A 27937-nucleotide genomic window follows, 5' to 3' on the forward strand; every position below is an offset into this window, starting at 1 on the left:
GTGCTTAGTCGCCTTGGCTCGACGTCTCTGGACCCTTACCCCGGCTACGCGACCCTGAGCAAGTCCTACGCAGTCCTAGTTGCGTGGCAGGGGTCTCCTCCAATCGCTCGCCGAACGCCAATATCACAGCTACGCGAAGGAATCGAGCGTTACCACATCGAAATTACCGACCTCTCGTGCGTGGGGGATCTGGACAGCAAAGACGTCCACGGGCCCCCGGATCCCTATGGTCTACTACATATATACGCTCTACGCGGACGCCTGGACTGCGGAGACGACGATCCCTAGCGCAGCCGGTGAGCTTGATTTCTGGCCCAGCGAGGCGACGCGTCGACGGATCGTGAGCGTGTGTATATTAGTGATGGCCGTGGAGGGAATCCCGGGGGAGGAAACTACGCGGGCTTTGGGACATGTACCAGGAACTACACCACCCACATAGGTCGGTGCTTAGGGAATCACCCCTTGTCATATTTCGTCTCGCCGTCGTGGAAATCTGAAGGAGGGATTAACAAAGCGAGGCAGACGCGAAAGGGCAATGCCGCTGCGATGCTGGCATGGGGGAGGGGGGGGTACGCACAGCTTTTGTCCCTCAGATAAAGATGCGAGGCAATATAGAGAAATATATAGGGCCGTGGTCGTAGTGCCAAAGGCAAAGAGAGGGCATTGGTTAAATTCCTTTCATTCTCAACTATCAATGTATAGGTAGTTTGATTAATATATTCTGCCACCTCGTGCGGTACGGGCGAGTTTCTAGCTAAATGGGCACTCAGCTCCTCCGCGACTGTACATACATATATATACATAGGTATGTGGATTATAATATGTGCATACATCATATACCCAGTGCAGGGTTAACATGAGGCACTCGGTAGAAGAGGAAGAAAGGGTATTAAGATGTACAGCCCTGCTTGAGGCGGCTCGTCGAACTGCCCGGGAGCCGATGTCAAGGCAAGGCAGCCAGTACGTGTGGCGAAGCGGAAACAAACAGAAAACAAGACAAGACCGGCAGATGAGCTCGCGGTCATTGTGTAAATATACAATAACGTCCCCTCTCTTTTTTAAAGGGACCCAGCAACCAAAGATGGTAAACATCTTTCATGCCCAACGCCGATGCTCCGAGATCGAGCATGTTTGGTACTCCAGCCCGATGGGAGGATGGACACCTCGATTCCTGTAAATGCAAAAGATATAATAGACAATAATACTAGTAGTAATGGTGATGTCGATAGTAATGATGAGAGTATATGCGCGTCAATGTCGTCGTCATCGATTTCGTGAGGCCCTTTCTTCCTGTCATTTTTGTGTCTATTGGCCGTGGCTGTTCTCGCATCGGTCTTCCTACGACTGCAGGGACTTGAAGCGCCCGTTAAAGGCCTTAACCATCTCGGCCTCGAGCTCGCGCTCGAGCTTGCGCGCTCGGTTGACGGCCGCCTCACGCTCCTCTTGCAGCTGCAGCACCTCGATCTGCGCCGCGTTCATCCGCCCGACGACCTGCTGCATCGACGAGTCGGCGTCGGCGAGCGCGTTCTCGAGCTCGGCCACGCGAGCCCGCAGGTTGTCCACCTGCGCTTCCTCCGACGCTTTCATCGCCGGGCCGGATCGCGTGACGCTGAGGCGCGGCGACCGGCTTCCCTGAGTCGCGAATAGGGGCGACATGGGCGATTTCGGCGGGAACATACGCGGGGAGCGCAGGCCGTCTCGCATCCGCTTCAGCTGGTCGTTGTGGCTCATCTTGACCGCCGCCATCTCCTCCTCGTGACGCGCGACGCGCTCCTCGGAAGCCTGCTGCGCCGCCTCTAGCCTCTCCTCGAGGGTCCGGAGGTGCTCTTGCAGGGCGGTGATGCGGTCCTTGTTCGCCTTCTGCTCAACGTCACCGCGGGCTACCGTGTCCGATATGCGCTGACGTAGCGTCTGGCTGATGGAGAGCTGGTGGCGGACCTGGGCCGCGAGCTCTTCGACGCGACGGGCCGACTCGTTCAATTCGTCAGCCAGCGCCTTTTCGGATTCGAGGTAAACCCGCTCGCCAGCCTTGAGGGCGTCGAGCTGCTCCTTGTACGATGTCGCCTCCTGGCGGGCCAGGTCGCGCTCCGAGATAGTCATGGTAAGCGTCCGCTCAAGCCTCTCCATGGCCAGTCTGGTCATTTCGTCGGGGGAGCTGCCGGCTTCCAGTTTCCTGATACGCTCGAGGGATTCGGCGTAGGCCTTCTGCAGGCTCTGATAAGCTGCCGTCAGAGAATCCGAGGATACCGGGGCCGCGAATTTCTCGCTTGCGGTGCTCTGTCGCGCGAGGGAAGGCGGAATGAGGATATCCTTCTCGTCGAGTAGGCTCCTGAGCGATGCTATCTCTTGCTCGGCCCGGTCGAGGTCCATTTTGAGACCGCCGAGGCCTTTCTCAACCTGCCACTTCTGCTCGAGAGCCTCCTCCGCTCGGCGACGCAGGACGTTGATCTCCGCTCGGAGGTTAGATATTTCTTTCTTGAAGCCCGCCTTCTGCGGCGACTCGGTGAGGAGACGATCACGCTCCATCTCGAGAATTCGGATCTTCTTGTCATTTTCCTTATTCTGGTGCTCCTGCCTTTCGAGAAGGCTCTTCAGGGCCCTGTGGAGAGCGTCGCGCTGCTCCTCAACATCCTTCAGCCGCTCCGCTATTTGATCTCGGGACTCCGACGTCTTGACCGACATGGACCTCGACAGAGAGGGTGGCCGCTGCGGCCTGAGGGATGACGGCGGACCCGTCAAAGAGTTGGATCGGGACAAGCGGAATCCTGCATTTCCGCCTTCCTCCGAGATGGTGTCCATCGAGGTCACCTGTAATTGTTTTAACGACGTATTTTCCATCTTGAGGGTTTGGAGCTCCTGCTGCATCTTGGTGGATTCGTAACCCATCTTTTCCAGCTCGACTGCCTGCGCCTCAAGCCCCTCGACACGGGCGCGGAGCTGGGGGACGACCTCGTCGCGGAGGTTATCGCGCTCGTTGGACGCATCCTCCAGCTCGCCCTTGAGAGCGGTGAGCAAGTCCTCGAAGTTATCCTTGACCTGGCGCTCCTCGGTAAGCTTGCGCCGGAGAGTGTCGCAGGTGGTCTCCAGTTCCTTGACACGTCCGCTGGTATCGGTATTGTTGGCCTTGGCGAGGTCGATTTGCGACGCCCGCTCCGAGAGCTCTCGAATCTGCTCGTCGAGCTGTTGCCTCCTGGTCCTCTCATCCTGAAGCTTGCTTGTCAGCTCGAGCCTGATCTGCGCCTTCTCCTGCTCCGACCTCCGCTGGATCCTCTCGATCTCTTCTCTCGACTGGTCGTAGTCGCTAAGTTTTGTCGTGCTGTTTCCCGAATCCGAAAAGTAGTCGCTCGTCCTCTTGTTAGCTGAGCTGGTAGGGTTATCCTTCTCCGCCTGAAGCCTGTCCACCAAATCCTCCAAATCGATCTCGCGCCGAATTGACGATGCCAATTCGGCCGCGATGGCCCTCAGCTCGTCTTCCATATCCTCAATCAGGTGAGCTGGTGATAGCGGAGCGGTGGGTGGTGTCGCTAGGTATGATTCGCGGTAGTCACGGGAATTGGGGGCCCCGTATAAGATCTTTGGGGGGTCGAAGAGCGAATGGGGTCCGATGGTGGTGGATGGAGACACATCGGTGGCGCTGGCGGCCTTTGAGAAGTTGAAAGGCGACGGGAGAGGCGAGAAGCCTTTGTCGGAGGTGTCGGCGGCTGAAGGAGAAGCGGCCCAGCCAAAGAACGAGCCGAGCTTTGACGAGCCCGGCGACTTCGGTAGTGGTTTGTCGGTGTTTGGTGTCTTGATGTCGTGCTTGTCCGCGGTGGGGGTGACGGTGAGATCGACAGGCCTCAAGCTCAACTGCGGGGGTGTATTCTTCCGGGTGATATGCAGCGACATAGTCTTGGGCGAATTAGGACTATCGCTGGTATCGGACGGGTCCGAGTTGTATTCATCAAATATGTTATCGTTCAGCGGGCCGCCGTCCCCGTCTCTCTCGTCCTCTTCGTCACTAAACAGGTCGTCATACAGGCTCGGGCCGTGGTGATGTTGTAACGACTCTGAGTGGTGATCTGTTTGAAGACCGACAGGGATCCTGTCCCAAGAGGCTGAACGTTCGACTTCACCCGGTACGACAGCCGGGCTCGAGTCAACACGAGAGAGCGGATGAGGGAGAGGTCGAATGCTGGGGGATTTGCTGGTTAAATTCGAAATGCGAGAGTTAATTAGCAACGCCGGATTGGGAAGGTGAGGATGGGGCGGGGGAAGTTGTAAATTAACAAGAACCCTTGACTCACTCGGTGTTTCCCTGGATCAGTATGATGTCGTTTGGCGACTCCAGGCCGGACCTAACCGTGTACGCGGGGGGTGGCCTAGGGAACTCGTACAAGGTAGGGCTGTCGAGCGAGAAGGACCGCGAGAAGCGTTGCTCAGGGCTGGCGAGGCCTTTGGCTAGAGCGAGATACTCGCCCGAGGAGTATCTGGCAGCGATGGACGAAGCGGTCGACGACAGCGGCTTACGTCGGATGGACCGAGCGGGCGGCTGGACGGCGGCGCTGTCGATGACGAGGTTCTTGGGGTTCCTAGAGGCTGGCACGGCAGTAGGCGAGTGGAAGGGCAACGACTGGTCCTCGTCAGGGAGAGAGGGGGACGGTTGGTTCAGGAAGGTCAGCTCCAGCTCAGATGAGGCACGAGTAGTCTCAGAGTTGGCGCCGAAGGAGTCCTGGTGCGGGTGTGCCGGCGGCGAGATCTGACTTGGTAGGGAGTGAGGTGCAGACATGGTGCGGACGATCTAAGTATTGTACTGCTCTGGCTCTGATCTGCTCTACTTGCTCTCCCTTGTCTTACTCGGTCATGACTAGTAGGGTTGCAGACCCGGCCAAGAGATTATCGACAGGCAAAAAGCCAAGGGCTTGAGGGCAATGTTTCACTGGACGGAGAGGAGAGGTCGACGAGAGAAGCCGTCAGACGGACAACCGGGAAAAGGTGAGAGGAACGCGGGCGCGGAACAGGGCGGCGGCGAGGAAAAGCGAGAGAGCCAGACCTGGTCCCGGCTTGGGGGGGGAAGATGGGGGGGGGCGAGAGAGGGCGAGAGAGGGTGGGCGTCGGTCGAAAGGGGCATGGCGGCGTGGGCTACGAGCGGACCACAAGCGGGTAGTGTTGCAGTCGGTCTTTTGGTCGTTATTACACCCAGAGACCAGTCAAAGGGGACGGCGATGACAAGGGCAACGATGTGGCTGCTGCGCGGGCGCGCGCGCTTGGATGCCGACAGGGGGGCGCCGCCTCCGGCCTAGCGCGTAGATACCCCGGGCAGCGGCTACTGGGCACCCCTGGATCGTCCCTGCCAAGTCCGTCCTGGTGGGTGGGTGGTGCAATAGGTGCAGCACCGGGTACCTCCTATGTACTTCGCGTCAGGTACATGCATATGTGTGTACGTATATATGTATGTATATATGCATACCCCAACTCATACGTGTACGTACATACATACGAACAGAGGTACCTACACGTGTATATACGTGTATATCCAGATGATGTGGTTGGCGAATATCCACTGCATGGCTGGCCCTATCGAGGGTCCCCCCCTGTTAACCGGGTCGAGCTAGATCCATTTCTGTTCATTTGTAATTTAACAGAATCCCTGTAGGAGAGATATACTATATGTGAGTATACCCCTAATACATCGTGTCGTGCTTAGGTATCTTCCAACACGCCCACGCGCAATAGGATGCGGTCGGAGACAATTCGACGAGAAAATACGAGAAAATAAGTGCCTCGCTATGTGCAGCAAGGCAAGGGAGTGGGCCAGTTGACGGTTCGCCTTGCTGGCATCGAGCGTCGTCGTCGCCTTCGTCGTCGGGCAAACCAGGGGGCAGACAAGGACGACTTGGTTCCGGCGCCACGCGCCTCTCGCCCGCCTCCCTCCGCTCGAACAAACCATGGCGTGCGCCCTCCTGCATGCTGCACGTACACCTGTACGGCGCAAGATGCAGGCGAGAAGCTCACCAACAGCGGCATTTCGGTAGATGATCGTCATCCATCTGCCAATCCGGCCGCGGGGAGAGGCAGGGTGGCTCGCCTCGGGGCGTCTTGTGCATGGATACGTAGCATGCGTCTTGCTATGTGTGCATACGACATACAGGTATGTACTTACACGCAGATATCTATGTACAATTATGGCACGCTCTTATGAGGCACAGCGAAAGGCACCGCACACAACATAATCGCAACCCAGAGCCGCCCCAGGCGTGTCGCCCGTGGAACGACGGGCAGGGATCTATATCGAGCCCACCGGCATCTACCTGCATGTAGACGATTTCAGGTCGTCATCGGCCTTTACGACGATCCAGACGAGTAAACAAATGACAGGAGGCGTTCACACACATCACCAGACTCCGTCCTTAATTAACCTACCACGTAGTATATTTCACAAGGCCGCCGCCATGCATGCATGCTAGGCAGACATTAGCTGCGGCTGGCGCGGGGAGGAATAGGACGTGCGAATAAGCCCCGCCGGCGTAGGATATATATATACACATTCAACGCCTATAGAGAGAGATGTTTATATGGGGATGTCTCACTCCACGGATGTCGCCAGGGTGCTCGGCGAATACTAAAATTCTACGCAAACCAATGCCCAGTATTATATGTATGCGGTGTAGATTGCGTGGAAAAACACCGACGCCGACACTCGAACTCGGGGAAAGGACACAGAAAAAAAAAATCAAATCCAGCCTCATTCTAATGGATCTAATGCAATTCCAAGTTGCTTGTCGCCTATAGAAGCGAAGTACGTACGACTACAGCCACGAGGAAAAAAGGCGAATAAAAAAATAGTTGTAGTTGAAGTATGCATAGTAGGAATTGAGCCCACTGCGGGGGTCGAGCCTGTGCACGTGACTCGTCAGCACCGACATTTATACAGGACCTGTCGCTTGACTGCTGGCAACTCACCCGCAACCTTGAGATTAAGAGTCTCACGCTCTACCGATTGACGCAAACGGGCGAACGCTGCCATTGACAGAGGCGGGACTCGCTAGAGCCGTATTTGTGCTGCTCGCGAGATGTGCAAACACTTCGGCTACATTTTCAGAATTCCAAAAAGTTTTCTGTGTAAACGAATACCCACCTTGTACCCGAGGTACCTGTATATCGTGTGGTTCATGATGTCTACGAGCCAATCAAGTTCTCTTACGACCCGACTTGCTGGATCGTTGGCAATTTTAGGCCAATCATACTATTCAGGGGCAGGCTAAAACTACTTAGATGCATATATACGTATACACATATAGCAGACATATACATGGATGTATATACCACGTAGCCTAAGGGGTAATCCAACCTCGGACCCCCGGTTCCTGGGGCTAACCCAATCTCGGCTCTCGTCGCGACCTGCTTATTTTCTGCAAGAGGGAGCTGGAGAAGCCGGACGAGTCTGAGACGGGTTGTAAGCAGGTATGTATAAAGTAAATGTAGGGGGGATTCGTCTCTCCTATACTGTGGGTAGGGAGGTGCCGTATATGCATGGCATTCCCCTCCTAATCGTTGCAGTCGAGACGGATGGAATTCTGCCATCTAATATGTGTCTATTTGAGGGATGTTCCCTTCTTACCTAGGTACATATTTCTGTAGGTGCGCGCGAAGTAGCCTCCTGACACAACCTGAAGTCCTCGTCGCCCTGAACATAGGGCGCGAATGTACATATCTCCCACGTACATATTGAGCGCCCTGCCGTCGATCGGTCTAGGCAGCGAATCAACCAAAGCCACTGACTGCTGCGTAGTACGTGCAAAGCACTCTCTCTCCCGGAGGCTAGTCCGCAGACTGTTACCCGGATGCCATGTTCGTCGGGGGGTAAGACAGCTGGCCCCCTAAGAACGGAAACGCCCTACATAGTATTTAGGCTGGTTATCTAGCGTGCACGACACCACGAGAGGTTGTCTCGCGAAACCCCACGCAACGTTGGCATCACCAATATAGATCTATATCGATATATGCGAATGTGTGTTGGGGGTGGCATATACGTGCTACGTAGCACACGTAATTATATCTTACCTAGGTGCTTCGATACTATTTTCACGCATGGACACGCATGCTAGATCTGGTTGCACATGTGTGCATACCTATATCATATCGTGAGGCTCAAGCTTTACCGCGCGTGGCGAGATTGCATCGTGAAGCATGGCCGTTTCTTCTAGCTCCCAACCAGGACCGGGGTCTGCATGTCGGAAACCGGATTTCTTGTTTTGTTCCTCTCGCCTGGGACCGCGATCTCGTATCCATCATTGCCATCGATTTCGTTATAACTACAAGGTCGGCTAGTCAGTCAGCCAGTCGATATTGTTGTCTGGAAGTCTGAATTGATACCGGACGGGGCTCAGGTGTGTACACAACCCCCCCCAACGTGCACTGTTATAACGATAGTCTACGCCTCCGATAGGGCACTACATGTCATCCAGCACAGCCAACTGGCCCCCTATCCCAACCAACCCATGGTCAAAGGGGCCAACCGAACCATGGAGGCATCAGATAGGTAAATCAAATCCCCCGACCGCCGAGCCGGCCTCGATTCGAGGTGCGACGACACGGCCACGTTCGCACGCAGGTATTATCTACGAAACAACACCTTGCTCGTACTCATCAGCAAAATCCCTCCGTCTACGGTTCGTTTCCCAGGGCAAAAAAACCCGCGTCAGCAAGCCCAGCACGCTGTGCGAAAACCACCTAACCGCCCTAGCATCTGAGCTAGAATGCAGATCTGTGAATGTGCACACATATTATACCTACATCTGATATCTGCTATTTTGACTTGTCTCCGCGACCTAGTTCCGATGAGGTTGGGCCATCTGAGCGAAGACAGACAACACAGTGCCCTTTCAATATAGCAACCATCTCGCCCACTGTCTTGCCGTCCATCTAAGCCTAGCTCAGCTCCGACTGACGGACAGTACCCTATGTCACTCACACTCAGGAGGCAAACCCTCATCCGACGCGAGTATGAAAGCAAGAATCGCACACTGCTATTCTTACGCGCCCTCGTGTCAGGTCCACGATCCTACAGGACCGCCCCCTACCCTACCGAGTCGGAACGTCGGCACGTCTCTCTATACCTACCTACCTACACGCCTGATGCACACGCGGGCTTACGTGGGGAGGTTCTTGGTCCTTGTTCTAGAAACATCCCATCGCGAAGCTCTCGTCAGATCTAGAATAGAAGGATGCGACGTCGCGCCAACCGCCCCCCGCCCCACCCAAAAAACATCTGGGTTTATAACGACCTGCTGCGTTTGGCTTCTGTGAATAGCATTATTAATTTATTTCCCCCCAGAGGCTCCCATGCCACCTCACCCCACGTTGGCAGCACGGCGTATGTGTGCACTAATAATAAAGCCTCCCTCTCTCCATTTCGCTTCGTCTGCCGACCGCTGCGGTGGGCACCCTCACAGCCCCGATAGCGGAAACTCCCAGGAAAAGCTCGCGTCAGCGTCGTTCCATTAATAACCAGCAAGGCTGAGCTCCTCTCTTTAGCAGCATCGCGCCCCCCCCCCCCCCCCCCCCCCCGGCGTACGCAGACCCCGACGGCCAAGGGGCGCCGCCGGACCCCCGCGAGCATCCCTTGCGCGCGACCGGTCGGCAGTGCGATGGCCAGGTGGAATCGAGGCTCCGCGACGGTTCTCCGCCCGCAGGCAGCTCGCATGTACCTATCTAAGCCACGGCTAACGGGGGCCAGCAAGATGGAGAAGAGCTCCGCTCCTGCACATCCACCTATGTCAAATTCACGTCGGCGCACCGTAGACATCTAGAAGCCCATAGAGACTAATTCTCGATCCAGAGACCGGCAATCAGGGTCCTCCTGCCTAACTAGACAGAAGTATAGAGACCCCGAATTCTCCGTCGTAATCTTCTACCAACCAGCCTTCTACGGAGACCAGAAGACCGGGCCTCAGAAGGTAAGAGGCGTCGGTGCTGTAAATACAACGGTTCTTTTTCTACGCATCAGTAGATGTGTAGTATGTAGGTATCGATGCATAGGGGGAGACTGTGAAATAGGACGAACCTCGGGCGACAGAAGAGCCACGGACACGACGGAAGAACCGGGCAAGCATGACAAAACGTAGCATAGAAACGATATGAAATAGCCCACTGTGATTGTATTGCCTATTAACGTGGCAATGGCCAATCCCGACCACTTTCGGGCCGTAATGTCATACAAAAAAACCGAAGTATAAAAGGGGTGACGAAAAAGAAGAGTAGGCACTTGGGCTACGGCAGTCTAGATAGACACGGGGCAAACAGAGAAACATCGAACAGGTTAGTCTTAAAAACATATACCTAGTTCTGCTACGGACGCACGTGAATCTGCTTTCGACCACCTGTGTCTCCGGTTAGAACGGGCGGAACGTGCCAGAGGACGGGGTGTTCGTACTGTCACCTTTCCACCGACACGAACCAGGCCTCGAGGCCGGGAGGGTGACAACGGGCGGCTCCGCTGCCTCGCAGGCCCATATCACCGGAAAGCAAAACCGCAGGTAGGTAGGTAGGCAGTTACTGTTGCGGTACGTCTATACCTAACAAGTCCGAGTAGCCAGGTCTATATATCATCAAGGGCGCGGAAAGGGGGTCCTCTATAATTTGGGGTTGAACCGGCCGCGGATACGCGGGCCGAACCAGAAGAAGACGAGCGGCATGGGGACGAGGGCGAGGGCGACGAAGGCCAGCAGGCTGTCGCCCCAGCCGAGCCCCAGCGCGTCGTACATCTCGAGGCCGGCGAGCGGCAGCAGCGCGCCGAGGAGCGACCGCAGCACCGCCATCGCCGCCGTCACCGAGGCCGCGTACTGCGGGTACGTGTCTAGGAGGTAGTTTTGCACGCAGAACTGGGGGGTAGACGTCCGTTAGCGAGAAGAGGTGGTGGTGAGGATAGATGGAGCGAGAGAGAGAGAGAGAGAGAGAGAGAGAGAGAGAGAGTGTGTGTGTGTGTGTGGGAACGAGAGTCTCCCTTACCATAACGCCCATCATGCCCATGCTCATGATGAGCACGCCGAGCATGGGCACGATCCAGTGGACGTAGTACTCGGCGGCCCAGCCGTAGAGGAAGAGGCCGACGGGGATGGCGACGCCGGTGGGGACGGTGAGCACGGGGGCGAGGCGGACCTCGGGCGTGAGGGGGTCGCCCTTGGCCTGGTGGCGGCGGACCATGTAGTCGGTGAGCTGGCCGAAGGCGGCGACGCCGATCACCATGCCGAGCCCCGCGGGCAGGAACGTGAGCCCGCTGTCGCCCTCGCTGAAGCCGTAGCGCTGCCCGTACACGAACGAGAAGGTCGCGATCAGCAGGTACAGGATCCCGTACGTCAGCGCCACGTACAGCGACATCAGCGCCACGATCGGCGTCAGCAGCAGCAGCTTCAGCGGCCGCGTGACGGCCAGCTTGAACCGCTCCTTCGTGCTCGCCCGGTCCGACAGCGCGCTCCGCAGCTCCGTGTTTCCCGTCTCCTTGCGCAGACGCTGTGTCTTCGCCTCGAGGAGGACCGGCGCGAAGGTCTCGCGCAGGCAGAATAGCGATATGGGGATGAGAATGCCGCCCTATAGGTAGGTAGGTACGGTGATTAGCGCGCAAGGCTGAGGTCGGGGAGAAAATAGAAATAGGCAGGAGAGGAACCTAGGGGTTAGGCTACGCACCAAGATGACGATGAGCCAGTAGACCCATCGCCAGCCGGCGCCCTGGATCAGGTAGCCGCCGGCGATGGGTCCAACACAAGGGCCGAGGAGAGGACCGAGGGCCCAGACGGACATGGCCCTGCCGCGCTTCTCGACGGGCATGATGTCGGCGATGCTGCCGCTGCCGATGGTGACGGGCACGGCACCCGAGAGGCCCATGAGCAGCCGGAAGGCCATGAGCATGCCGATGCTGGTGGAGAGGGCGGCGCCGATGGTGAAGCCGACGAACAGGATGTTGCTGTAGACGTACAGCTGCCGCCGGCCGAAGGTCTCGCTGAGGGGCGCGACGATCAGGGGGCCGAAGGCGAACCCGAGGATGTAGACTGAGAGGAGGAAGGTGGCCACGGTCGACGAGCGCTCCTGGAACTCGACCATAATCCCCGGGATGCCGGGGGCGAACATCGAGGATCCTAGCGGGCTGCGGTGCCAGGTCAGCGCGCACGGAAAGGGGTAGAGAGGGGTAGGGTCGGCGCGGAAGCAAGACTCACGTTACCACAGACATGACGGACAAAACGGTGACGTTCATCCATTTCTGAGAATCCGGCCAGTTCTTCGAGTTTGCCGGGTCGTTGGGCCCATCCCAGTCCACCACATTAGGGTCGGTCCTGTCGGCGTCAGCGTCGCGCGGGCCGCGGTCGACCTCGAGGTCCTGCTCCGGCTTTGAGTCCGGCCTGAGGGTTCCGGCATCAGCGTCGGGTGTCGACGGTTTCTCCGTCGTTTTCAACTCCATTCGGAACGGGCCACCGAGAGTGTCGATGGTAGGCGTAGGTGGCTTGACTTGTTAAACGGCGTCTCCCTTACTTGACGGTGCCTATAAAAGGGGTCGTGTGGGAGGAACCTCGCGGGTTGGAACACACACCTAGTGGTAGGTATTGTACACAGGCATTGTAGTTACCGTGGACCTGGGACAGCATGTCGTACTGATGCCCTACGCAGTATATATATATATATATCACCCGTATACACCCAATGTGTGTATTGCCTTCGCAAGCCTGTAAGGAGCTGGACGCACACCAAGATTGATATCAGCACGGGACGGATGCGTCTTCCTGCCGTCCTTAGTTAGCATAAAGTTGTGCAGCTACCCTTGGCCGGACCGGGGTCTATGCGAGATATGCGAGCTATGCGAATTCCCGCCTGCCCTCTCGGACCTTTCTGGCGCCCTTCATTGGCAGGTCTTCAGCAGCAACCCACAACCCGGGTCCGTGTGCATAAAGTTGTGCAGCGGGAGCCGTGTCGTCGCCGGGGCTTCTACTCCACTCTCTCCCCTTCCGCAGTCCGTAACAGTAAGTAAAATACATTAACATCGGAAGTAGGCCTATACATAGGAATGGAGTAGGTGGTGGGCGCCTCTTGGTGCTCGCTACGTTCTGACGACGATTCAGCCGCCAGATTTATGCATACCAACATGTTCATGGTCTCGAGAGACCCTCCGAGACCCCCGAAAGCCTTCGAGCCAGGGGCATGCCTATGTGGAGCTAATAGGTAGGTAAGACGTTGCCGTTGCTGTTCATGTTAATGCTGACTGCCGTCTCCAGGTCTAGGCTGCAGTTAATAGTCCTTAGGGGAACCATACAGAGAAGGCCTCGATACCCGCCGGGGCCCGCATCACGCTGCCACTACTAACCGGTACCGCCTCTGCGACGTAGGAATGTAGCACGTTAGGTAGTACGTCGTATGGTACGGTTGGTAGGAAAACGCGCTGCAGTACAGTCGCCGTAGCATGTTCGGGTGTGGCCGTCCGCTTAGGATCAGTCCACGCCGCGCGTAACGACCGGCTCGCATACGAGATAACACCTATTCTATAAGATCTCTCTATACGACTGGTGTTAACAACATCTACCGCGCATACGCAGCAGCGCGTAACCAGCATCCGAGCCCGTTCGCTAATATACCGTCGCGCGACGTCTCAAGCTGCGTCACGCATCTCTTCGTCCTCGTCCCAGAGCGGCACCTCGTCTTGCTGGATGTCGTTGACGCGGAACCTCTCGGGATCCCTCAGCGGCGTCCACTTCTCCGCCTCGCTGACGCGATACGTCCCGGCGCCTCGGCTGCTCGCGTCGCCGCCCCCGCCGTCTCGCGTTTCGAAGCGCAGCGCGTGGTCGCAGCTCGGCACCCAGCGCCCGCCCCGGTACTCCTCGAACGCCGCCGCCAGGAATTTGATCTTGAACCGGGACGTGGCCGCGTCCCACCGCCGCATGTACTCGGCCGGCATCGCCGCGACGTGCAGGATCTCCGCGAACTCCGCCGCCGAGTGATCGCGGACTTCCTCCAGATAGCTCCTCAGCCCCGTCATGCGCTGGTTCACGAGGATGATGTAGCTCTCCGCGTCGGCGATCGGCTCCTCTTCCTCGTACTCTCCGTACTGCTGCTGCGGCTGCGGCTGCTGCTCGTGTCGCCGCGGCTGCGTCTCCAGCCAGCGAAGCCGGCACCGGCGCGTGGGGGGTCGGAACCGGGTGGTCGTGTCAACGACGGCGCCGGGCGGCGCCGGCAGCACGCACGTCAAGGTTTCGACGTCCATGAGCGGGTGGGCGAGCAGTATCCAGAAGAAGCTGCCATCGCGCAAGCTGTGGAGGTCGCACGCGACGTGGCGGGCGCCCTTGGGGAACATGCTCCAGCGGGGGATCGTCGCGCGCCCGCCGACCGTCCCCCGCGGCACGCTCATGTACAGCTCGTCGAGGTCCGGCCGGTACGCCCGGAACGGCGTCGCGCAGCGCGCCAGCGGCGACCAGCGCAGCCGCGTCCGCGCCTCCGCCACCGCGCGGGACTCTCGGCACGTGTGCATCAGCGCGGGGAACCCCGTGTCGACGAGCAGGGGGTCGAGCGGCTCAGGCCACGGCGCGGCGAATCCGCCGCCGTCATCGTTTTCGCGCGAGGATGCCGGGAACTCCTCGAGCGGCCACGGGATGCAGACCTCGGGCGTGTCGTCGGGGAGAGCGTAGGCCCAGATGATGTCGCGCAGCTCGGGCGCCAGGGCGCCAAATTGGGGGAATGCCGGCAAAGCGTCTGCGACTGTCATCATCACCGCAGATGCTCACGACTGTTCGTAACGATGTACTCGACTGTGCTGTTTTCCGCTTTCTGCTCGCGCTGGCTCGACGGGTTTCCCCGCATAGGCTTGGTGCCTGGAGTTCGGGCGATAGCTATGTATGGAGGAAGACGGTATGATAAGGCGACGGAGCCTCAGCACCAAGTGGTTATCTTTTCAACGGGCGTGTAGTTGTGTATGGTATGGCGAGTTGTTGGTGGATGGTTACATTCAGGTGATGCACGTAAGTCTCCCTACACCGGTTTTCCGCCCGATGCTCTGCCTCCCAACGTTTGGTGCCTAAGGTGCCTTAGCAAGGAGGTACACTGTCGGTACGTGACGCCCCTGTAAGCCCAATTCATGGGTACGTGATCGAGCGATGAACGCGCTAGATTGGTGCCATCGCATCTCGTCCCGCTGACGAATATGTCCATCGTAAGCCTGCCGGTTAGGCAGGCCATACCCCTACCCGCTTCGGGATCTACATATCTGGCGTCTCTGTACATCGATATAGATATACATGTCTGCGCATGTAGATATACCTATAGTATAAATATGCCTAGGTGTGGATATATATACACCTAACGTAGATATCTAGCATCGCTTGGGACCCTGTGGGATATGCCCTGTAGAAAAGGCCGCCAAGGTCTGCAATGTTAGCGTATTGTGATCACGTCTAAGGAAGAATTCCCCCCTCTAGAAGTGCAGTCGCCGCTCTTGGAAACGCATTTAGAAAAAAAAAAAAAAAAAATAGAACCGCTCTCTCGCTGCCGCAAATTACGTTTTTTTGGATACCGGGAATGCGTCAGCTCGTCAGGACAGACTCCTCTCCCACAGCGTGCGCTGCCGAGTCTCTTGCAACTCCTGGCGGACGTGCTCGTTGAACTCGTCCGGGTTGTCGAGGTACAGGTGGTGCCCGGCTTTCCTGACGACCACGACCTTCGCGCTGCCGTTCTCCCTCCGTTTCTCTTCCTCCGTGCCGTGCAGCAGCGCCTTGATCTTCGCCTGCTTCAGCTTCTCTTCCGCGGCGAGGCCGCCCGCGACGTCCATCCAGTCGTTCTCGCCGTACATGAAGATGACCGGGATCCCCGTTTCCCGCACGGCCGGCGCCGTCTCCGTCGCCGGTGTGATCACCTGTCTGCCTATCCGGTGGACCCGGTTGATGACGGGCCGGCGTGCGTGAGCGCCGGGCGCTAGTAGATACGGCATCGCGTACTCGCCGCTCCCCTTTTGCCTGAAAATTGAGTACGCGTAGTCGTGGAGCGTCTGGCGCTCTTCCGGAGTCAGGTGGTTGAACCGTCGGGAGGTCCAGCCGGACGCGAATTTGGGCCCTAGTGGCCCAGTCAATCGTACGAAGCTGAAAGGCGACACGTTGGCGTCCCACAGCCAGACGAGTAGGGGAGAATACGGCCGCTTCTTCGGCGCGCCGGCATCGGGCCGCTGGTCATTCTTGGCTGTAGTTGTCGTCTGCTGGTCGACGGCGAGCTCGTCTAGAAACGAAGACTCCGTGGGCTCCGGCATGTCGGCGTTCACTGCGTACGGATCCTCCGGTATCCCGACTGGAGAGGCTAAGATGAGCTTGTTCACGCGGCCCGGGTATTTCAGCGCGTAGGACACGCCCAAGTACCCGCCCAAGGAGTGCCCGAGGAGGGTGAATTTGTTAATCTGCCGAATCTTTCGCCACTCTTCCAACGCATCGATGAACCAATTTTCCGCCTCGGTGATCTTCTCCGCGGGGTCTTTCGAATGGACCTTGAATGGCGGCCTCGTCGAGTTGCCCATGCCGAGCCAGTCTAGCGCGTAGAGTTTCCAGCCCTGCGAGCGGCTGAGGTTCTCAAAATTCTGGTAGTAAAACCCGAGCCCGGCTCCGTACCCGTGGAGCATGACCAGCGTGTTATCGACCTCCTCCCCTACGCGCTCTACCGAAAATTCGTTCAGGCTCCTCTCCTTGCCCGATAACGGCACCATCGTCGACCGCCATAGTCTCGGTCCGTAGGGATCGGCCTCGGCGGATGTCTGGGTCTGACCGGGTTGCGCGGCTGACGGCACTTGCGCCAAGGGACTCGTGTCGGCGGCGGCAGCTTCCCGAAGGTACGGAATACAGGAGATCACGTTGCGCTCGGCGACTGTGGGCGAGACACGGTTCCACTACAGTTAAGTTAGGACCGAGCAGGCCACCGACTCCCGTGGCGAGGATGGGACGGTGTCGGCAAATAACATGACGGAACGTACCCACTGGTGTACGGCATCCTTGATGCCGAGCAGCATCGCGTCGTCGGCGGAAGGCTTGGTAGGGAATTTGTCGCCCCCCGGGGCGGGCTGGGGTCTCCTCGAGGCAATCATGGGCTGTCGCTTCTTTCTGAACGGTATGCTAGAGGGCGGATCAGCAGCTTCGTCCTCGGCCGAGATGCTAAGCTTGGGAAAAGACCCGGTGGTGCTGTTGGCGTGCTGTATCCGCGCGATAGTAACTACGAGTTGTCTCCCAAACTGTGCAATGGCCGAAGTTGGATTCTTGAGCATACCGAACGGGTGACGAAGCGGACCAAGCCTTGTTTTATACTAATTACGGAGGCCTCGGGAGACATGGAGGTGCTGAGACATGTGTGGGCTACCAAGTTATGGGGACGGGGCAAGGATAGTGATGACACAACCTCGAGTTGCCTGATGTCCCAAAGACCCAAAGACCGAATGCGACCATAGGATGCTGCATGCAGGAACAAGGCTGGACAAGCCGAGCTCGAGGACCACCGGGGTTTAGCTCCCGCAGGTCCAAGATCAGACTCAGGTTACCCAATACCACGGGGATTCCCAGGTTGGCCTGGCAAGGATCGGATCGGATTTGGGATGCGGGCTCGGATGCTGGCTCGGGTTGGGCGAGTCAAGGCCTGATAAGCAATGCGAGAAAAGGATAGAATGGGATAGATCGTGGGCGGGCTGGACGGATCTAAGAATGATTGGGTCCGGGCTATTGGACCGGGCGTCCCAACCATTCCCGGCTCGGCCCTTAAAACCCCCCGCTCCGACTAGTACCTCGTGTGTACCTCCCTACATACCCAAAATCCATACTACCTTAGGTACCTACGTAGGTAGGTTAGGTAGTACGTGAAGGTGGCTCTGCGCAGGCCCGGGGTTGTGGAGTTACTGACATCATGCGACAGCCTTAACTCCGCCGCTTCAACCAGCACTCTCATTTTCCTCGGTCCCCGAAACGTGTCATGCCTTAGGGTACCTCCTGTGGACCTGGGTACCTCTTCTATTATGTACCTATATATATACCTACACGTACATATAGTACGTCCTCGTAAAAGGTTCCTGTGCTCGCTTTCGCCTATCTAGGTACTATAGATACCTAATTAGGTATACGCGGCGCTTACGTGGGTATTCCACGCGTTCTAGAATGATTCCATTTATAGCCTGCGAGGTTTGTGAGGAACTCAATGGGTACCTAGCAAAACCACCTATACAGTAACCTCCTTGCCTTGCTGTCTGTCGTCTGCCTGTCTGTCACAGCCCCTTTTCCCGAGTGCGTGTCTTACATGTACCTAGCATAGAAGATGTCCAATGTGGCCGAATACGCATACTATAGACACGCCCCGGCACACGAGAGGTGGTAGGTAGGTAAGAGGTAAGCAGGTAGTATTTTACGAGGCGGAACCCGCGATGAGCTTAGGCGAGATAAGAAACTGTACGCCATTGGAACTATGGTCCAAATGCTACCGACTAGACAGCTTTGTCTCCCTCTTCGGGTCCTTTAGCACCCAACAGACGGTCGCCTCACCATTGCGTACACCACCCGCGCTAGACCCTCCCCATCTAGCCCTTTCCCGGTCCCGAAGTCGTCACAACTGCTCGCCAACTCAATGAAAGCTCACTTTCCACCTCGGGCAGTCGCCGCACGTCGGTGTGTTGAACATAGGGTAGGATTCACTCACGCCCTGATGGTACGCAAATCGAACCTGGACGGAGTGCCACGTGTGGCTGTGGTGAGGGCTGCCCGCCATCCATCTCGCAGGATATCCGATGGCCCCGCCGGTATTATGTGGGATGAGAACTGCGTGTGTACGTATATGCATGCAGTTGGCGGTATAGAATACGACGCCGGCCTAGCGTGGAGTTCTAGCCAAGGCAGGCCGGTGGCTGCCGGCACATCCCGGGACAAGAGGACGTGGCTACACGTACTTGGAGCGAGCGAGCGAGCTGACCACTCTTGCCCATTCAGACGTAGTCGGTCATCTACCAGTGCAACCCTTCCTCGTCATAGATCAATTGAAATTATCGATTAGAGGGGTGTGCTTTCTTCTCGAGAGGGGTAGAGAGGGGCAGGAGGGGGAGGGGGGGGTAAGCCGCGTAGTCCTCCGCGAGGTTTGGAGGCTTGCTGCCGGTCCGGGTACTGTCGTGAGAGCTGTAGCGTATTCTGAACGGGTACCATAGGGAATAGACGTGATCGAATCTGTCAAAATAACCGCCCACACCACATGGTCGTCTGTTAGATGAGCATCGACTTCTTCCCGGGTTGGAACCCCCCCGGTAGGACATCTGGGTATCTAATTTCCGAGCCGGCTGTCCTCCTCGCAGGCGGAGTAGGAGATGTCTGAAGAGAGCTGGATAGTTTCTGTTTGCAACCTTTCGACTGAGAGTTGGTCGAGGCGTAGCTGCCGGAGAGCAATTTGATCGGTTCCATCTCTGTACGGATGGGAGGCGACAGCTCGAGCTCGTGTCCGAGGGGGGCCAGGTGAATCTCAAGACGTGAGCTAAGGCGTTGGCCCGCAGGCAAGGATATATAGGATTGATTGCGTGCGGAACGGGAACGATGATCGATGAAGCGACAAAGCAACGGGGGAAGGCTTGGTCAAGCTCTGCTGAAGCGGCCACGATATATGTAGCATTCGCTGGGCCTTCAGATCAAAGCATACCCGGGCCTGAATGCAGCAGGTCGCACAGGACAAGAGAAAAAAGGAAGATTTTTACTGATGGCCCATGGTCAGCTTCACTGCATGGATCTTCGCTGTGGTGCGTCAGCATCTATGCGCCCTGTGATGCCTCGGGGGGACCAATGGCTGAGGGATGTCGAAGACCCTTCGGGCGTTGCGTAAATCTTTATACAAACGGGACACCAGCAGGATCATGTGGTTGAGTGGCAGATGCAGAAGACAGCCATTGTCCGTGGGGGGTTTCTGGGCCTAGTACGTCTGGAGCTCTGGGGCCAGCTTCGCAACGGACTTCGCGCTGCGGATTCCTCGACCTTTTGCCGGATAGTGTCTGCGATGCTGATGTGCGGCTGAGTCCCACGATGGCGGATGCTGCGCCGCCTACTGTCGGTGAGATGTTATGATAAATACATCGCATGTGGTGAGATATGGCTGCCCTCGTCGACCAAAGTCTGCGAAGCTGATGTGAGTTGGGTGACGGGGACTGTTACCTGACGTTCTCGCAGGGTTGTTGAGAGGCACATCAGGCAGCCTCCTAGTGGATGGCGACGGCCTCCTGCCTCCCGCCCACGCCTGCCCAGGAGGTAGGTACGTAATAGTAGATGAAAGTCAGATGTTGTTTCCTCAATTAGGACCTTGCCCGTAAGGGGTACCTATATAGGTACTTGAGCCGATTGTAATATTACGTACCTGAAGTAGGTACCTACCTAGGTATAGGTTAGGTACCTCCTAGGTAGGTAATTGGAAGTCGAGACGGGCACGCGACGAAAGGGTAGGTAGGTAGGTACATGTGGTAGGTACCTACCTACTTTTGACCCTGCTTACCGATAACTCAGATAAGGGGACCTGACGATGCGAGACATGTCCATCGCCCATCCATTCCTCCATTGCTCCCGCGCACGACTCCAATAACGGCGACCACCCAATGATTGTCTGCTGTTCAACCCCTGCGCGAGCTCCGGCGGCGACGAATTCTTCCTAGCATTCATGAGTGCACCTCTAGATCCCGACTCACGTTGACGCGGGCTTACGTGCGAGGGGCCACCGCCTCGCCTGATCCATACCGTACAAGCTCGCGGCACCGCCCCGACAACTATGACCGACACCATCGATTCCATCGTCAAGGGCGCTCCCCAGCCCGGCCAGGAGATTGGGTCGCCGCCTATAGGCACCAGCCCCATCGGCGTACCCAAACCCGGCGACCCTCTAAAACACACGCCGAGCGCCCCTTCCATGATCTACCTCAATATGTTAGTCCTCGAGGCCTCCCTGCGCTCCCAGTACCTCGATCTCCGCACCCGGCGGCGGAAGCACACCTTCTTTCTGAGCCTGCTGTGCCTCTGGCTCGCCGGCTTTGGATACGCTCTGTTCCTCGCCCCTCGGGAAGACGGTAGTGGCGTCGGCGGGTCGGTGTACTGGGTGGTTGACATGACGGAGAAGGTGTGCTTTATTAGTGGTATCGTCACCGGCATATTGGTCTGGGCAACGGGGATATGGGAACGCGGCATTCGCTGGCCGCGGCGCTGGTTCGGCATTTGCAACCGAGGCCTGCGCGGGTTCAACTGCAAGCTGGTTGTCATCCGAAGGTCCTGGTGGGTTGAGCTCGTCTCGCTTATCGGCTTCTTCTTCACCTACGGCGCGTTCTCTAGCCGAGCCGGCCAGTACCGTTTTGTGGAGCCGTCGATCCTGCGCGAAGTCGACCGAGAGCTGAACCTCACCCACAACGAACACCCTCCACTACCATTCGTCAGCACCGACGAGGAGAAGGGCGGCCACGAGGAGGATCTGTCGCCCGGGGGGGACTACGTAAAGCTCCTGCTGTGGCCTAAACCCTTCTCGCCCAACTTTCGGGAGAATTGGGAGCTGTACAGGAGCGAGTATTGGGAGAGGGAGAACGAGCGCCGGGCGCTGTTGAGGGCGAAACTGAAGACGCGCGATAGGCAACTCGCGAAGCAGCAGAATAACTGGCTATGGTGGCTACCGGGATGGGCGAAAGCAGAAAAGGCTCACGCGCACGGTCCCGGGGTCTGGGACGGGGAGAAGTCTCCGCATCTCCGGCCGTCGGTCGTAGCAAAGGAGAATAAGCGCACTCGGAGCGGCAGCGTTCGCCGAGGTAGCAACTCGGCAGGATCGTCGCGGAGCCCGACGCCCCCAGTGGACTCGGAGGAGGGTGGTACTGGCAGGAGGGGCAGCATCTCCGAAAAGAGGCGGAAGAAGCACCTCTCGACGAGTTCTCGGTCCAAGCGGCCAGGCGGCGATTCGCGATCTGTGACGCCAGAGTTCCCATCGCCCCTTGCTAGAGAGAGTAGCGTGGGTGGCAGTAGTGAAAAAGCCTCATAGCTATTTTTCCAAGGCACTAAGTGTATGTATCTATCGACGAACCTGAAAGTTGTCTAGAACGAAACGAACCACCGAACTTAATAGCCGGTATTCTTTCCTCGCCTGCATCCTTCTTCTGCCATCTCTCTCTTTGCTACATTCGCTCTTGGCCTGGTTTGCTTACAATGAACTAGTTTTCTTCTCAATAAATGTCTCCCTCTTGAATGTTGCATTCCCCGCATTGGATGTTTAAGTAAATACTGTTGTATTCGAGGGGAACACAGGGGGAGGAGAGCTGTTTAGGAACCGAGACTGAATAGATAATCGCCGTTGCTAACGGCTACCCTAGCCCCAATCAACAGCTAGGTAACAGTTGTTGTAACAGCACCTAACAGCTGCAACGGATAATAACTAACCGTTACTTAGTAAGTAGTAGATAAACGAAACAAATGTAGATATAAATAATAGACGTTTAATTATACATATGTCAAACTAATATATTAAAGTAACTGCTAAAAATAAATAAATATATTATTTATATATATTTTTAAAAAAATCTCTTTATATTATTATATAAATAGTAATTTATAATTTTATTTATAAATTAATATCTAAAGATAAATAAATCTTTTTAATTATTATATTATCCATTATTATTATTCTTCTTCTTTTTCTTCTTCTTCTTTAATAGAAATCTTTTACTATATTGCCTAGGTACTTATCTATACTACGTACTTATAGATATGTAACGTATAAAGTATAACTATACTCGACCTTAGATTTATAAAAAGAAAAGTAATCAAAATGCCTCCTACCACTTTACGAAGGGACTTCAGAGAGGAAGGCACCTCTTACTCACTGCGAAATTATAGGAAAACAAGAAGATAAGAAGATACATTAGGTACCTAACCAAGTACCAAAGGGTAATCAAACCAGTGAGCCTACGCAGGATTCGGCCCGGCAGTGTTCCTATATCTCGTCTATTAATAAACTGCATCACCTTCAGCGCTCCTAACCTTACTTTGAAGTCAACAAGACAACTCACCCTTACAAACACGGGCAGACACCTTAACCTACTCGTTCACCCACCTCTTTATTTATTTGCCATCTCATCCCATCGTCGCACCCTGCCGACTCTCACCTAGGAATCAGTCGACCTTTGCCAATACACTGCCCTTTCTCCGGAACTCAAGACGATGGGCGATTGACCATGGCATTCTCCTCTCGACATGGTGTCGTTCCGACGGCGCCTTTCAGCTCGCGACCGCCAAGCCCTCCTGCCATCAAAATACCTACTCCGATCCTCCCTAATGCCAACGAGCCCATCAAGATCCTGCCGAGCTACGAGAATGTCGATCCCGCCTCCCTGAGTGTAGAGGACCTCGAGATCATCACGCAGAACCGAAAGGAACAGCTCGCCCACGATTCCGCTATCAATTGGACCTATTCCAGCCGCCGCCTCGCCCAGCCGGTCCTCGACTTCCTCTACCTCGGCCCCTCGAACGTGGCGCGAGACCGCAAGTGGCTCCGCGAGACTGGAATCACCATGCTCCTAGCCGTACGAGACGCCAAGATGGCCAGCATGCGTCTGCTCGATGTCGACACCCTCGCAAAGGAGCTCGGTATCCAGGCCGGGTACGTAGACATCACCGGCTATCACGAGCTGGTCCGCGCTTTTCCCTTGGCCATTCGGATGATCAACGACCACATACTCAACATCTACCGCAGCCAAGCTTTGAACCGCGGCGTCACGCAAGTTCTCCCGGCAAGCATGATGGTCGACACGGTAAATTTCCGACGGGGTAAGGTTCTTGTGTTCTGCGAGACGGGAAATGACCGCTCTGCCAGCGTTGTGGTCGCGTACCTCATGTCTGTTCTAGGAATGGACCTGGTCCGGGCCTGTCAGTTTATCCACTTCAAGCGCTTCTGCATCAGCCTGGAAGATGAAATCAAGCAGCGGCTGAAGACGTATGAGGACATTCTTCTCGCGGAGCGTACCGTGCACCGCCACCAGCTCAGCAACAGTTTAGGCGGACCTAGCAAGCCGAAAAGAAGCATCGAGGACGCCATGGATATCGACAACGCAACCGGAGGGGCCGCAGGGGCTGCCGTGCTGGATCTGGACCGCTTTGCATATCGGCAAACGTTAGCCCCCTTCGTCGACATCAAGGAGGATGGTGTAGAGTAAGCTGCCTGTAGAGAGACGAGGGAGAGGGACGGGCCTACGTTGAGATGTGGTAGAGAATATGCTCATGCATCGGTAAGAGATTTTCTGGCTGGCTATTCGGCAGAGGCGCGTGCTGCACAGCCAACGGAGCATGGGTAGGATTCTCGACCCGGTGGTGACACCACGCCTCGGACGACGGCTGGCATTTGGCGTTTACTGGATGGCAATATACCCCCCACCTTGTTTTGTGCGATTGGAGATTTGTCGCTGTAGAGGGAAAAGCCACGGCCGCTTGCCGGGTGCCCCCGCCATAGACCCATATGTAGAACCGTGATATCGCCTGCTTCTGGCATCCGGCATGGAGTCCACAACCCTTCACACTTGTCTGGTCGCAATCTCGCAGGTATATACAACCCGGCCCCCGCGCGTCGCGTAGCCCTGGGACGAGAAACGAGGAGCAGCCAACGTCAACCTGCAACTTATCTATGTGTGGAGCAAGATTCTCCTCCCATTCCCGTCTTCTCCAGCTCTTCGTTTGCCGGAATTGCCCCCATCGGATAATCCTCGGTGCTCGCAATGCTGTCTAGTCGAGGGGTTGTGGATAAGGCTATGTGGTAGTAGTGCCCAAGAACCCCGCCTAAGGACAGCCCCGGTTGCTACCCGCACGGATCCACTTGTAGCCCGCTTAGCTGTCCAACTTGTACCTGTCATACCGCCTTCCTAATTCTTACTTATCCATTAGGACAAGAAAAAGTTCTGCCGCATCAAAATCTCAGAAAAATTCATCACCGTCGGCACGTTTCCCATTCAGTTTCCCGCACCCCATACACAACGGGCAGAGTCCGACTATCCAACTCAAGGCCGTTGCCACAATGCTCAGGCAGATGTAGGCGCTCTGTGTCTGGCGTACGCGTGATTCGCCGAAAGCTGACATTTTCCGTGCCAGAACACCCCGTAACGCACGCTCGAGGCGGGCCGTCGAGAAGAAAGCCCCGAAGGTGGTCGAGAACCCCAAGATCGCTCTCTTCCTGTGTGTCTCCCCTTGGTGCCCTGGTATAACTGCCGGCAACGGGCGCTAACCTGGCTTAGCCGCGGAACCACGTGTTCGCAAATCATACAGGATGCCTTAACCGACCTCTACTCTCTGCGGCAACCGCTTGCTAAGAAGTTCACCAAGAAGAACGCGATCCACCCCTTCGAAGACCCCGCGTCGCTCGAGTTCTTCAGCGAGAAGAACGACACGTCACTGCTCGTCTTCGGCAGCAGCTCGAAGAAGCGGCCGCACACGTTGACGATAGCGCGTACCTTCGACGGCAAGATTCTCGACATGTTAGAGCTGTACCTAGACCCAGCGAGCTACCGACAGCTCGCCCAATTCAAAAGCCGCAAGTTCGCAGTCGGCCTGCGGCCGATGTTGCTGTTTTCGGGGACCGCGTTCGAGAGCCCTGTAGCCGACGAGTACACGATGGCGAAGAGCCTGCTCATCGACTTGTTCAAGGGCGACGTGGCGTCGGGCGACAGCAACAAGATCGACGTCGAAGGGTTGCAATACATCGTGGCGGTCACCGCCGAGGAGCCGGTTGGCGAAGCCGTCAAGCCGGCCATCCACCTGCGCGTCTACCTCATATCGACGCGGCGCAGCGGGCAGCGGCTACCCCGTGTGGAAGTCGAGGAGATGGGGCCGCGCATGGACTTCCGCGTAGGGCGGATGCGGGAACCCGACGCGGATGTCTGGAAGGAGGCGATGCGGGTAGCAAAGACGGGCGAGGAGAAGACCAAGAAGAACATCTCGACGGATGCCGTCGGCGACAAGCTCGGCCGCATCCACCTCGGCCGCCAGGATCTCAGCGAGCTGCAGACTAGGAAGATGAAGGGGCTGAAACGGAGCCGGGACCTGGATCGGGAGGAGGAGGAGGAGGGGCGGGAGCAGGGGCGGCCGAATAACCCTACCAGTAAAAAATCTAGAAAGATATCCGATGCTTGACTGAGGAATTATGTTTTAGGTGGTGCTACCTACTCTATCTTGCCCACCTGGTTATAAAAGACTACTAGGCTGCCCCTCGCAAGGATGGTCGGAGATCTCTCGATTAGGACGGGCCTAGCGATGGGATGTTGAATACCCCCTCATTGCACTGGTAGCTAGATCATTTTATGAGGATGTGTCGAGGGAAATAGCCACATATGATGCAAATGGATGTCTGGGTCGAATTCTATTCGCTTTTCGACTTCATCGGCGACGGGCTTCTCGACGTTTTCCCGCATGTCAGGTTGAATCCAGATACACATAGGTATCTCGATATATCTCCCAGTTTTGTTTACTCGTCCCCGCTTTTGAGGTCTTGGGGAGTCTCTAGGGTCTCGACCGATAAAAAGGGGAGGGGATAGCGAGGAGGCGCCTATGTGTGCTCGACCATTTGGCAAGACGAGCAGCTGTTATGACACGGCATAACTGACCCCTCCGCTCTCCCCCTCCGTCTCTGTCATTTTATTTATTTTATTTAAAAAAAATTTTTACTGCGACATCGGCATACACGGTTCTAATCAGGGGCGGTGGCTAATGTTAGGTAGGCAGTGAAATAGGCCGTGGATTGAATAAACATCGGATAGTTCGGAGACGAGAGGAGATACCGCTTTGGCTAGTGGCGAACGATATGAGTAAGGCGGGCATTTCTCGATACCTGAGATGATTGGGGGTTTGACTACCAAAATAAGTTAAGCCTGCTATTTAACGGAGGTACTTATTTGCAAAGAATCCTAATTAATTCTGATTATCTCCCACGATACCGCTAGTGGACGCACCTGTGCGGGGAATATCTGGAAAGGGGGAATCCCGGATAGCAGAATAACCTAAAAACACTAGACCCTGCCTCAGCTGGGGCGGACTGGTAGGGCTACCTTTGCAGCTAACCAGTGTTAGTTATGCCATTAGGCGCTTTCGCCGAATCATCTCGCCCCAATTGACTCCCCCCCACATCACGTCATTGTAGGCTCGTCTACGCTCAGCGAGAGCCTACCCTCCGACAGGGAGGCAGATGCCTACACCCACCTTAACCCTATTGAGTACCTAATATGTAGAGGCAAGGTGCGCGGGAGGTACCTAGGTATGTATGTCGGCCCGCTCGAAGTAACGGGCCTTATAATGTTCGTACGTCAGGTACATGGAGCACTAAGGCATATGCATCCAGGGTGTCTCATCTACTCCGAGTTCGACGGGCATGAGAGATAAGGTAGGCACCTATAGTTTCTACGCTAGTCTTCTCCAAATATCAGCTGTTTCTTCTGGTCCTCAGGGCAATTGGGCGGTTAGGTCGGCATGATCGACGCAACACAACATATAGCCAGGCTCGATAGATGGAGGCGGTGTGCGCAATATAAGACCTTAATATACTTGGGTTATTCTCTTCTTATTCTAGCTTATCTTCGCATAAGTATCGTCAAGTCTTAATTGTCGAAAGTCTCCCCGGTTGAATCTTGTGTCCGAGTCGTATGTTGCCGACCGGGAATTCGAGAGGCGCGACTGACCCATCTCCCCCTAGCATGGGTTGCTGCTGATGATCCGCGACAGATCAAACCTGCTTTTGATTTCTAGCGACACGTCTTCCGGATTTCTCCAGGTCCCGAGGCGAAGCACGTGCTGAGCGGTTGGGAAGATTCTGCTGTCAGGCCGACCGTCGAGGCTTCGCAAGAGGGTTTGATGGGTGATGTGCTCAGCTACCCATGCCGTCAGGCAAGCCTATCTCAACCCAATATAATGTTGCCCGCGGGACTTCGACATGGGGTGTCCGGTTTGAGGAC

At 56.2% G+C, this 27937-nt stretch overlaps 7 protein-coding genes across 7 annotated transcripts; 3 read left to right on the forward strand and 4 right to left on the reverse strand.

The window, feature by feature from the left end:
- Positions 1 to 663: 663 nt before the first annotated feature.
- GGS23DRAFT_558070 (uncharacterized protein) lies at positions 664 to 5226 on the reverse strand. The gene is made up of 2 exons (XM_051515738.1): positions 4284 to 5226; positions 664 to 4183 (listed from the first exon to the last, which is right to left on the reverse strand). The coding sequence occupies exons 1-2, from the start codon at positions 4763 to 4765 to the stop codon at positions 1339 to 1341; spliced, it is 3327 nt and encodes a 1108-aa protein (XP_051373889.1). The 5' UTR covers positions 4766 to 5226; the 3' UTR covers positions 664 to 1338.
- A 4944-nt stretch (positions 5227 to 10170) lies between these two features.
- GGS23DRAFT_413177 (MFS general substrate transporter) lies at positions 10171 to 12724 on the reverse strand. Its single transcript, XM_051513694.1, has 5 exons — positions 12189 to 12724; positions 11662 to 12118; positions 10987 to 11565; positions 10412 to 10859; positions 10171 to 10358 (listed from the first exon to the last, which is right to left on the reverse strand). The coding sequence occupies exons 1-4, from the start codon at positions 12428 to 12430 to the stop codon at positions 10611 to 10613; spliced, it is 1527 nt and encodes a 508-aa protein (XP_051373890.1). The 5' UTR covers positions 12431 to 12724; the 3' UTR covers positions 10171 to 10358; positions 10412 to 10610.
- Positions 12725 to 13184: 460 nt separating this feature from the next.
- On the reverse strand, positions 13185 to 14852 carry GGS23DRAFT_413132 (uncharacterized protein). The gene has a single exon (XM_051513693.1). It carries the CDS (start codon positions 14720 to 14722, stop codon positions 13610 to 13612), a length of 1113 nt encoding a protein of 370 aa, XP_051373891.1. The 5' UTR covers positions 14723 to 14852; the 3' UTR covers positions 13185 to 13609.
- A 535-nt stretch (positions 14853 to 15387) lies between these two features.
- Positions 15388 to 17381, reverse strand: GGS23DRAFT_413130 (alpha/beta-hydrolase). Its single transcript, XM_051513692.1, has 2 exons — positions 16961 to 17381; positions 15388 to 16876 (listed from the first exon to the last, which is right to left on the reverse strand). Exons 1-2 carry the CDS (start codon positions 17246 to 17248, stop codon positions 15542 to 15544), a joined length of 1623 nt encoding a protein of 540 aa, XP_051373892.1. The 5' UTR covers positions 17249 to 17381; the 3' UTR covers positions 15388 to 15541.
- A 2898-nt stretch (positions 17382 to 20279) lies between these two features.
- On the forward strand, positions 20280 to 22390 carry GGS23DRAFT_413226 (Spo7-domain-containing protein). The gene is made up of 2 exons (XM_051513695.1): positions 20280 to 20436; positions 20493 to 22390. The coding sequence occupies exon 2, from the start codon at positions 20752 to 20754 to the stop codon at positions 21994 to 21996; it is 1245 nt and encodes a 414-aa protein (XP_051373893.1). The 5' UTR covers positions 20280 to 20436; positions 20493 to 20751; the 3' UTR covers positions 21997 to 22390.
- A 795-nt stretch (positions 22391 to 23185) lies between these two features.
- Positions 23186 to 24163, forward strand: GGS23DRAFT_603822 (phosphatases II; the record flags this gene model as incomplete). Its single annotated transcript, XM_051519521.1, has 1 exon — positions 23186 to 24163. The coding sequence occupies one exon, from the start codon at positions 23186 to 23188 to the stop codon at positions 24161 to 24163; it is 978 nt and encodes a 325-aa protein (XP_051373894.1).
- Positions 24164 to 24692: 529 nt separating this feature from the next.
- GGS23DRAFT_413332 (Brix-domain-containing protein) lies at positions 24693 to 26225 on the forward strand. The gene is made up of 4 exons (XM_051513696.1): positions 24693 to 24759; positions 24885 to 25028; positions 25089 to 25172; positions 25232 to 26225. The coding sequence occupies exons 2-4, from the start codon at positions 25015 to 25017 to the stop codon at positions 26124 to 26126; spliced, it is 993 nt and encodes a 330-aa protein (XP_051373895.1). The 5' UTR covers positions 24693 to 24759; positions 24885 to 25014; the 3' UTR covers positions 26127 to 26225.
- The last annotated feature ends 1712 nt before the right edge of the window (positions 26226 to 27937 follow it).

This window comes from Durotheca rogersii, assembly GCF_024521655.1.
Source record: "Durotheca rogersii strain YMJ 92031201 chromosome Unknown GGS23scaffold_5, whole genome shotgun sequence".
NCBI classification, from domain to species: Eukaryota; Fungi; Ascomycota; class Sordariomycetes; order Xylariales; family Xylariaceae; genus Durotheca; species Durotheca rogersii.

Excerpts from the sequence above, each read along its gene's own strand:
- GGS23DRAFT_558070 (XM_051515738.1), bottom strand. The coding sequence starts at position 4,765 with ATGTCTGCACCTCACTCCCTACCAAGTCAGATCTCGCCGCCGGCACAC. Across the intron at positions 4,184-4,283 it reads CTGATCCAGGGAAACACCGA|CAAATCCCCCAGCATTCGAC; the intron begins GTGAGTCAAGGG and ends GAATTTAACCAG.
- GGS23DRAFT_413177 (XM_051513694.1), bottom strand. The coding sequence starts at position 12,430 with ATGGAGTTGAAAACGACGGAGAAACCGTCGACACCCGACGCTGATGCC. Across the intron at positions 12,119-12,188 it reads TCCGTCATGTCTGTGGTAAC|CCCGCTAGGATCCTCGATGT; the intron begins GTGAGTCTTGCT and ends CTGGCACCGCAG. Across the intron at positions 10,860-10,986 it reads TGGGCATGATGGGCGTTATG|TTCTGCGTGCAAAACTACCT; the intron begins GTAAGGGAGACT and ends TCTACCCCCCAG.
- GGS23DRAFT_413132 (XM_051513693.1), bottom strand. The coding sequence starts at position 14,722 with ATGATGACAGTCGCAGACGCTTTGCCGGCATTCCCCCAATTTGGCGCC.
- GGS23DRAFT_413130 (XM_051513692.1), bottom strand. The coding sequence starts at position 17,248 with ATGCTCAAGAATCCAACTTCGGCCATTGCACAGTTTGGGAGACAACTC. Across the intron at positions 16,877-16,960 it reads AGGATGCCGTACACCAGTGG|TGGAACCGTGTCTCGCCCAC; the intron begins GTACGTTCCGTC and ends ACTTAACTGTAG.
- GGS23DRAFT_413226 (XM_051513695.1), top strand. The coding sequence starts at position 20,752 with ATGACCGACACCATCGATTCCATCGTCAAGGGCGCTCCCCAGCCCGGC.
- GGS23DRAFT_413332 (XM_051513696.1), top strand. Across the intron at positions 25,173-25,231 it reads CCCAAGATCGCTCTCTTCCT|CCGCGGAACCACGTGTTCGC; the intron begins GTGTGTCTCCCC and ends AACCTGGCTTAG.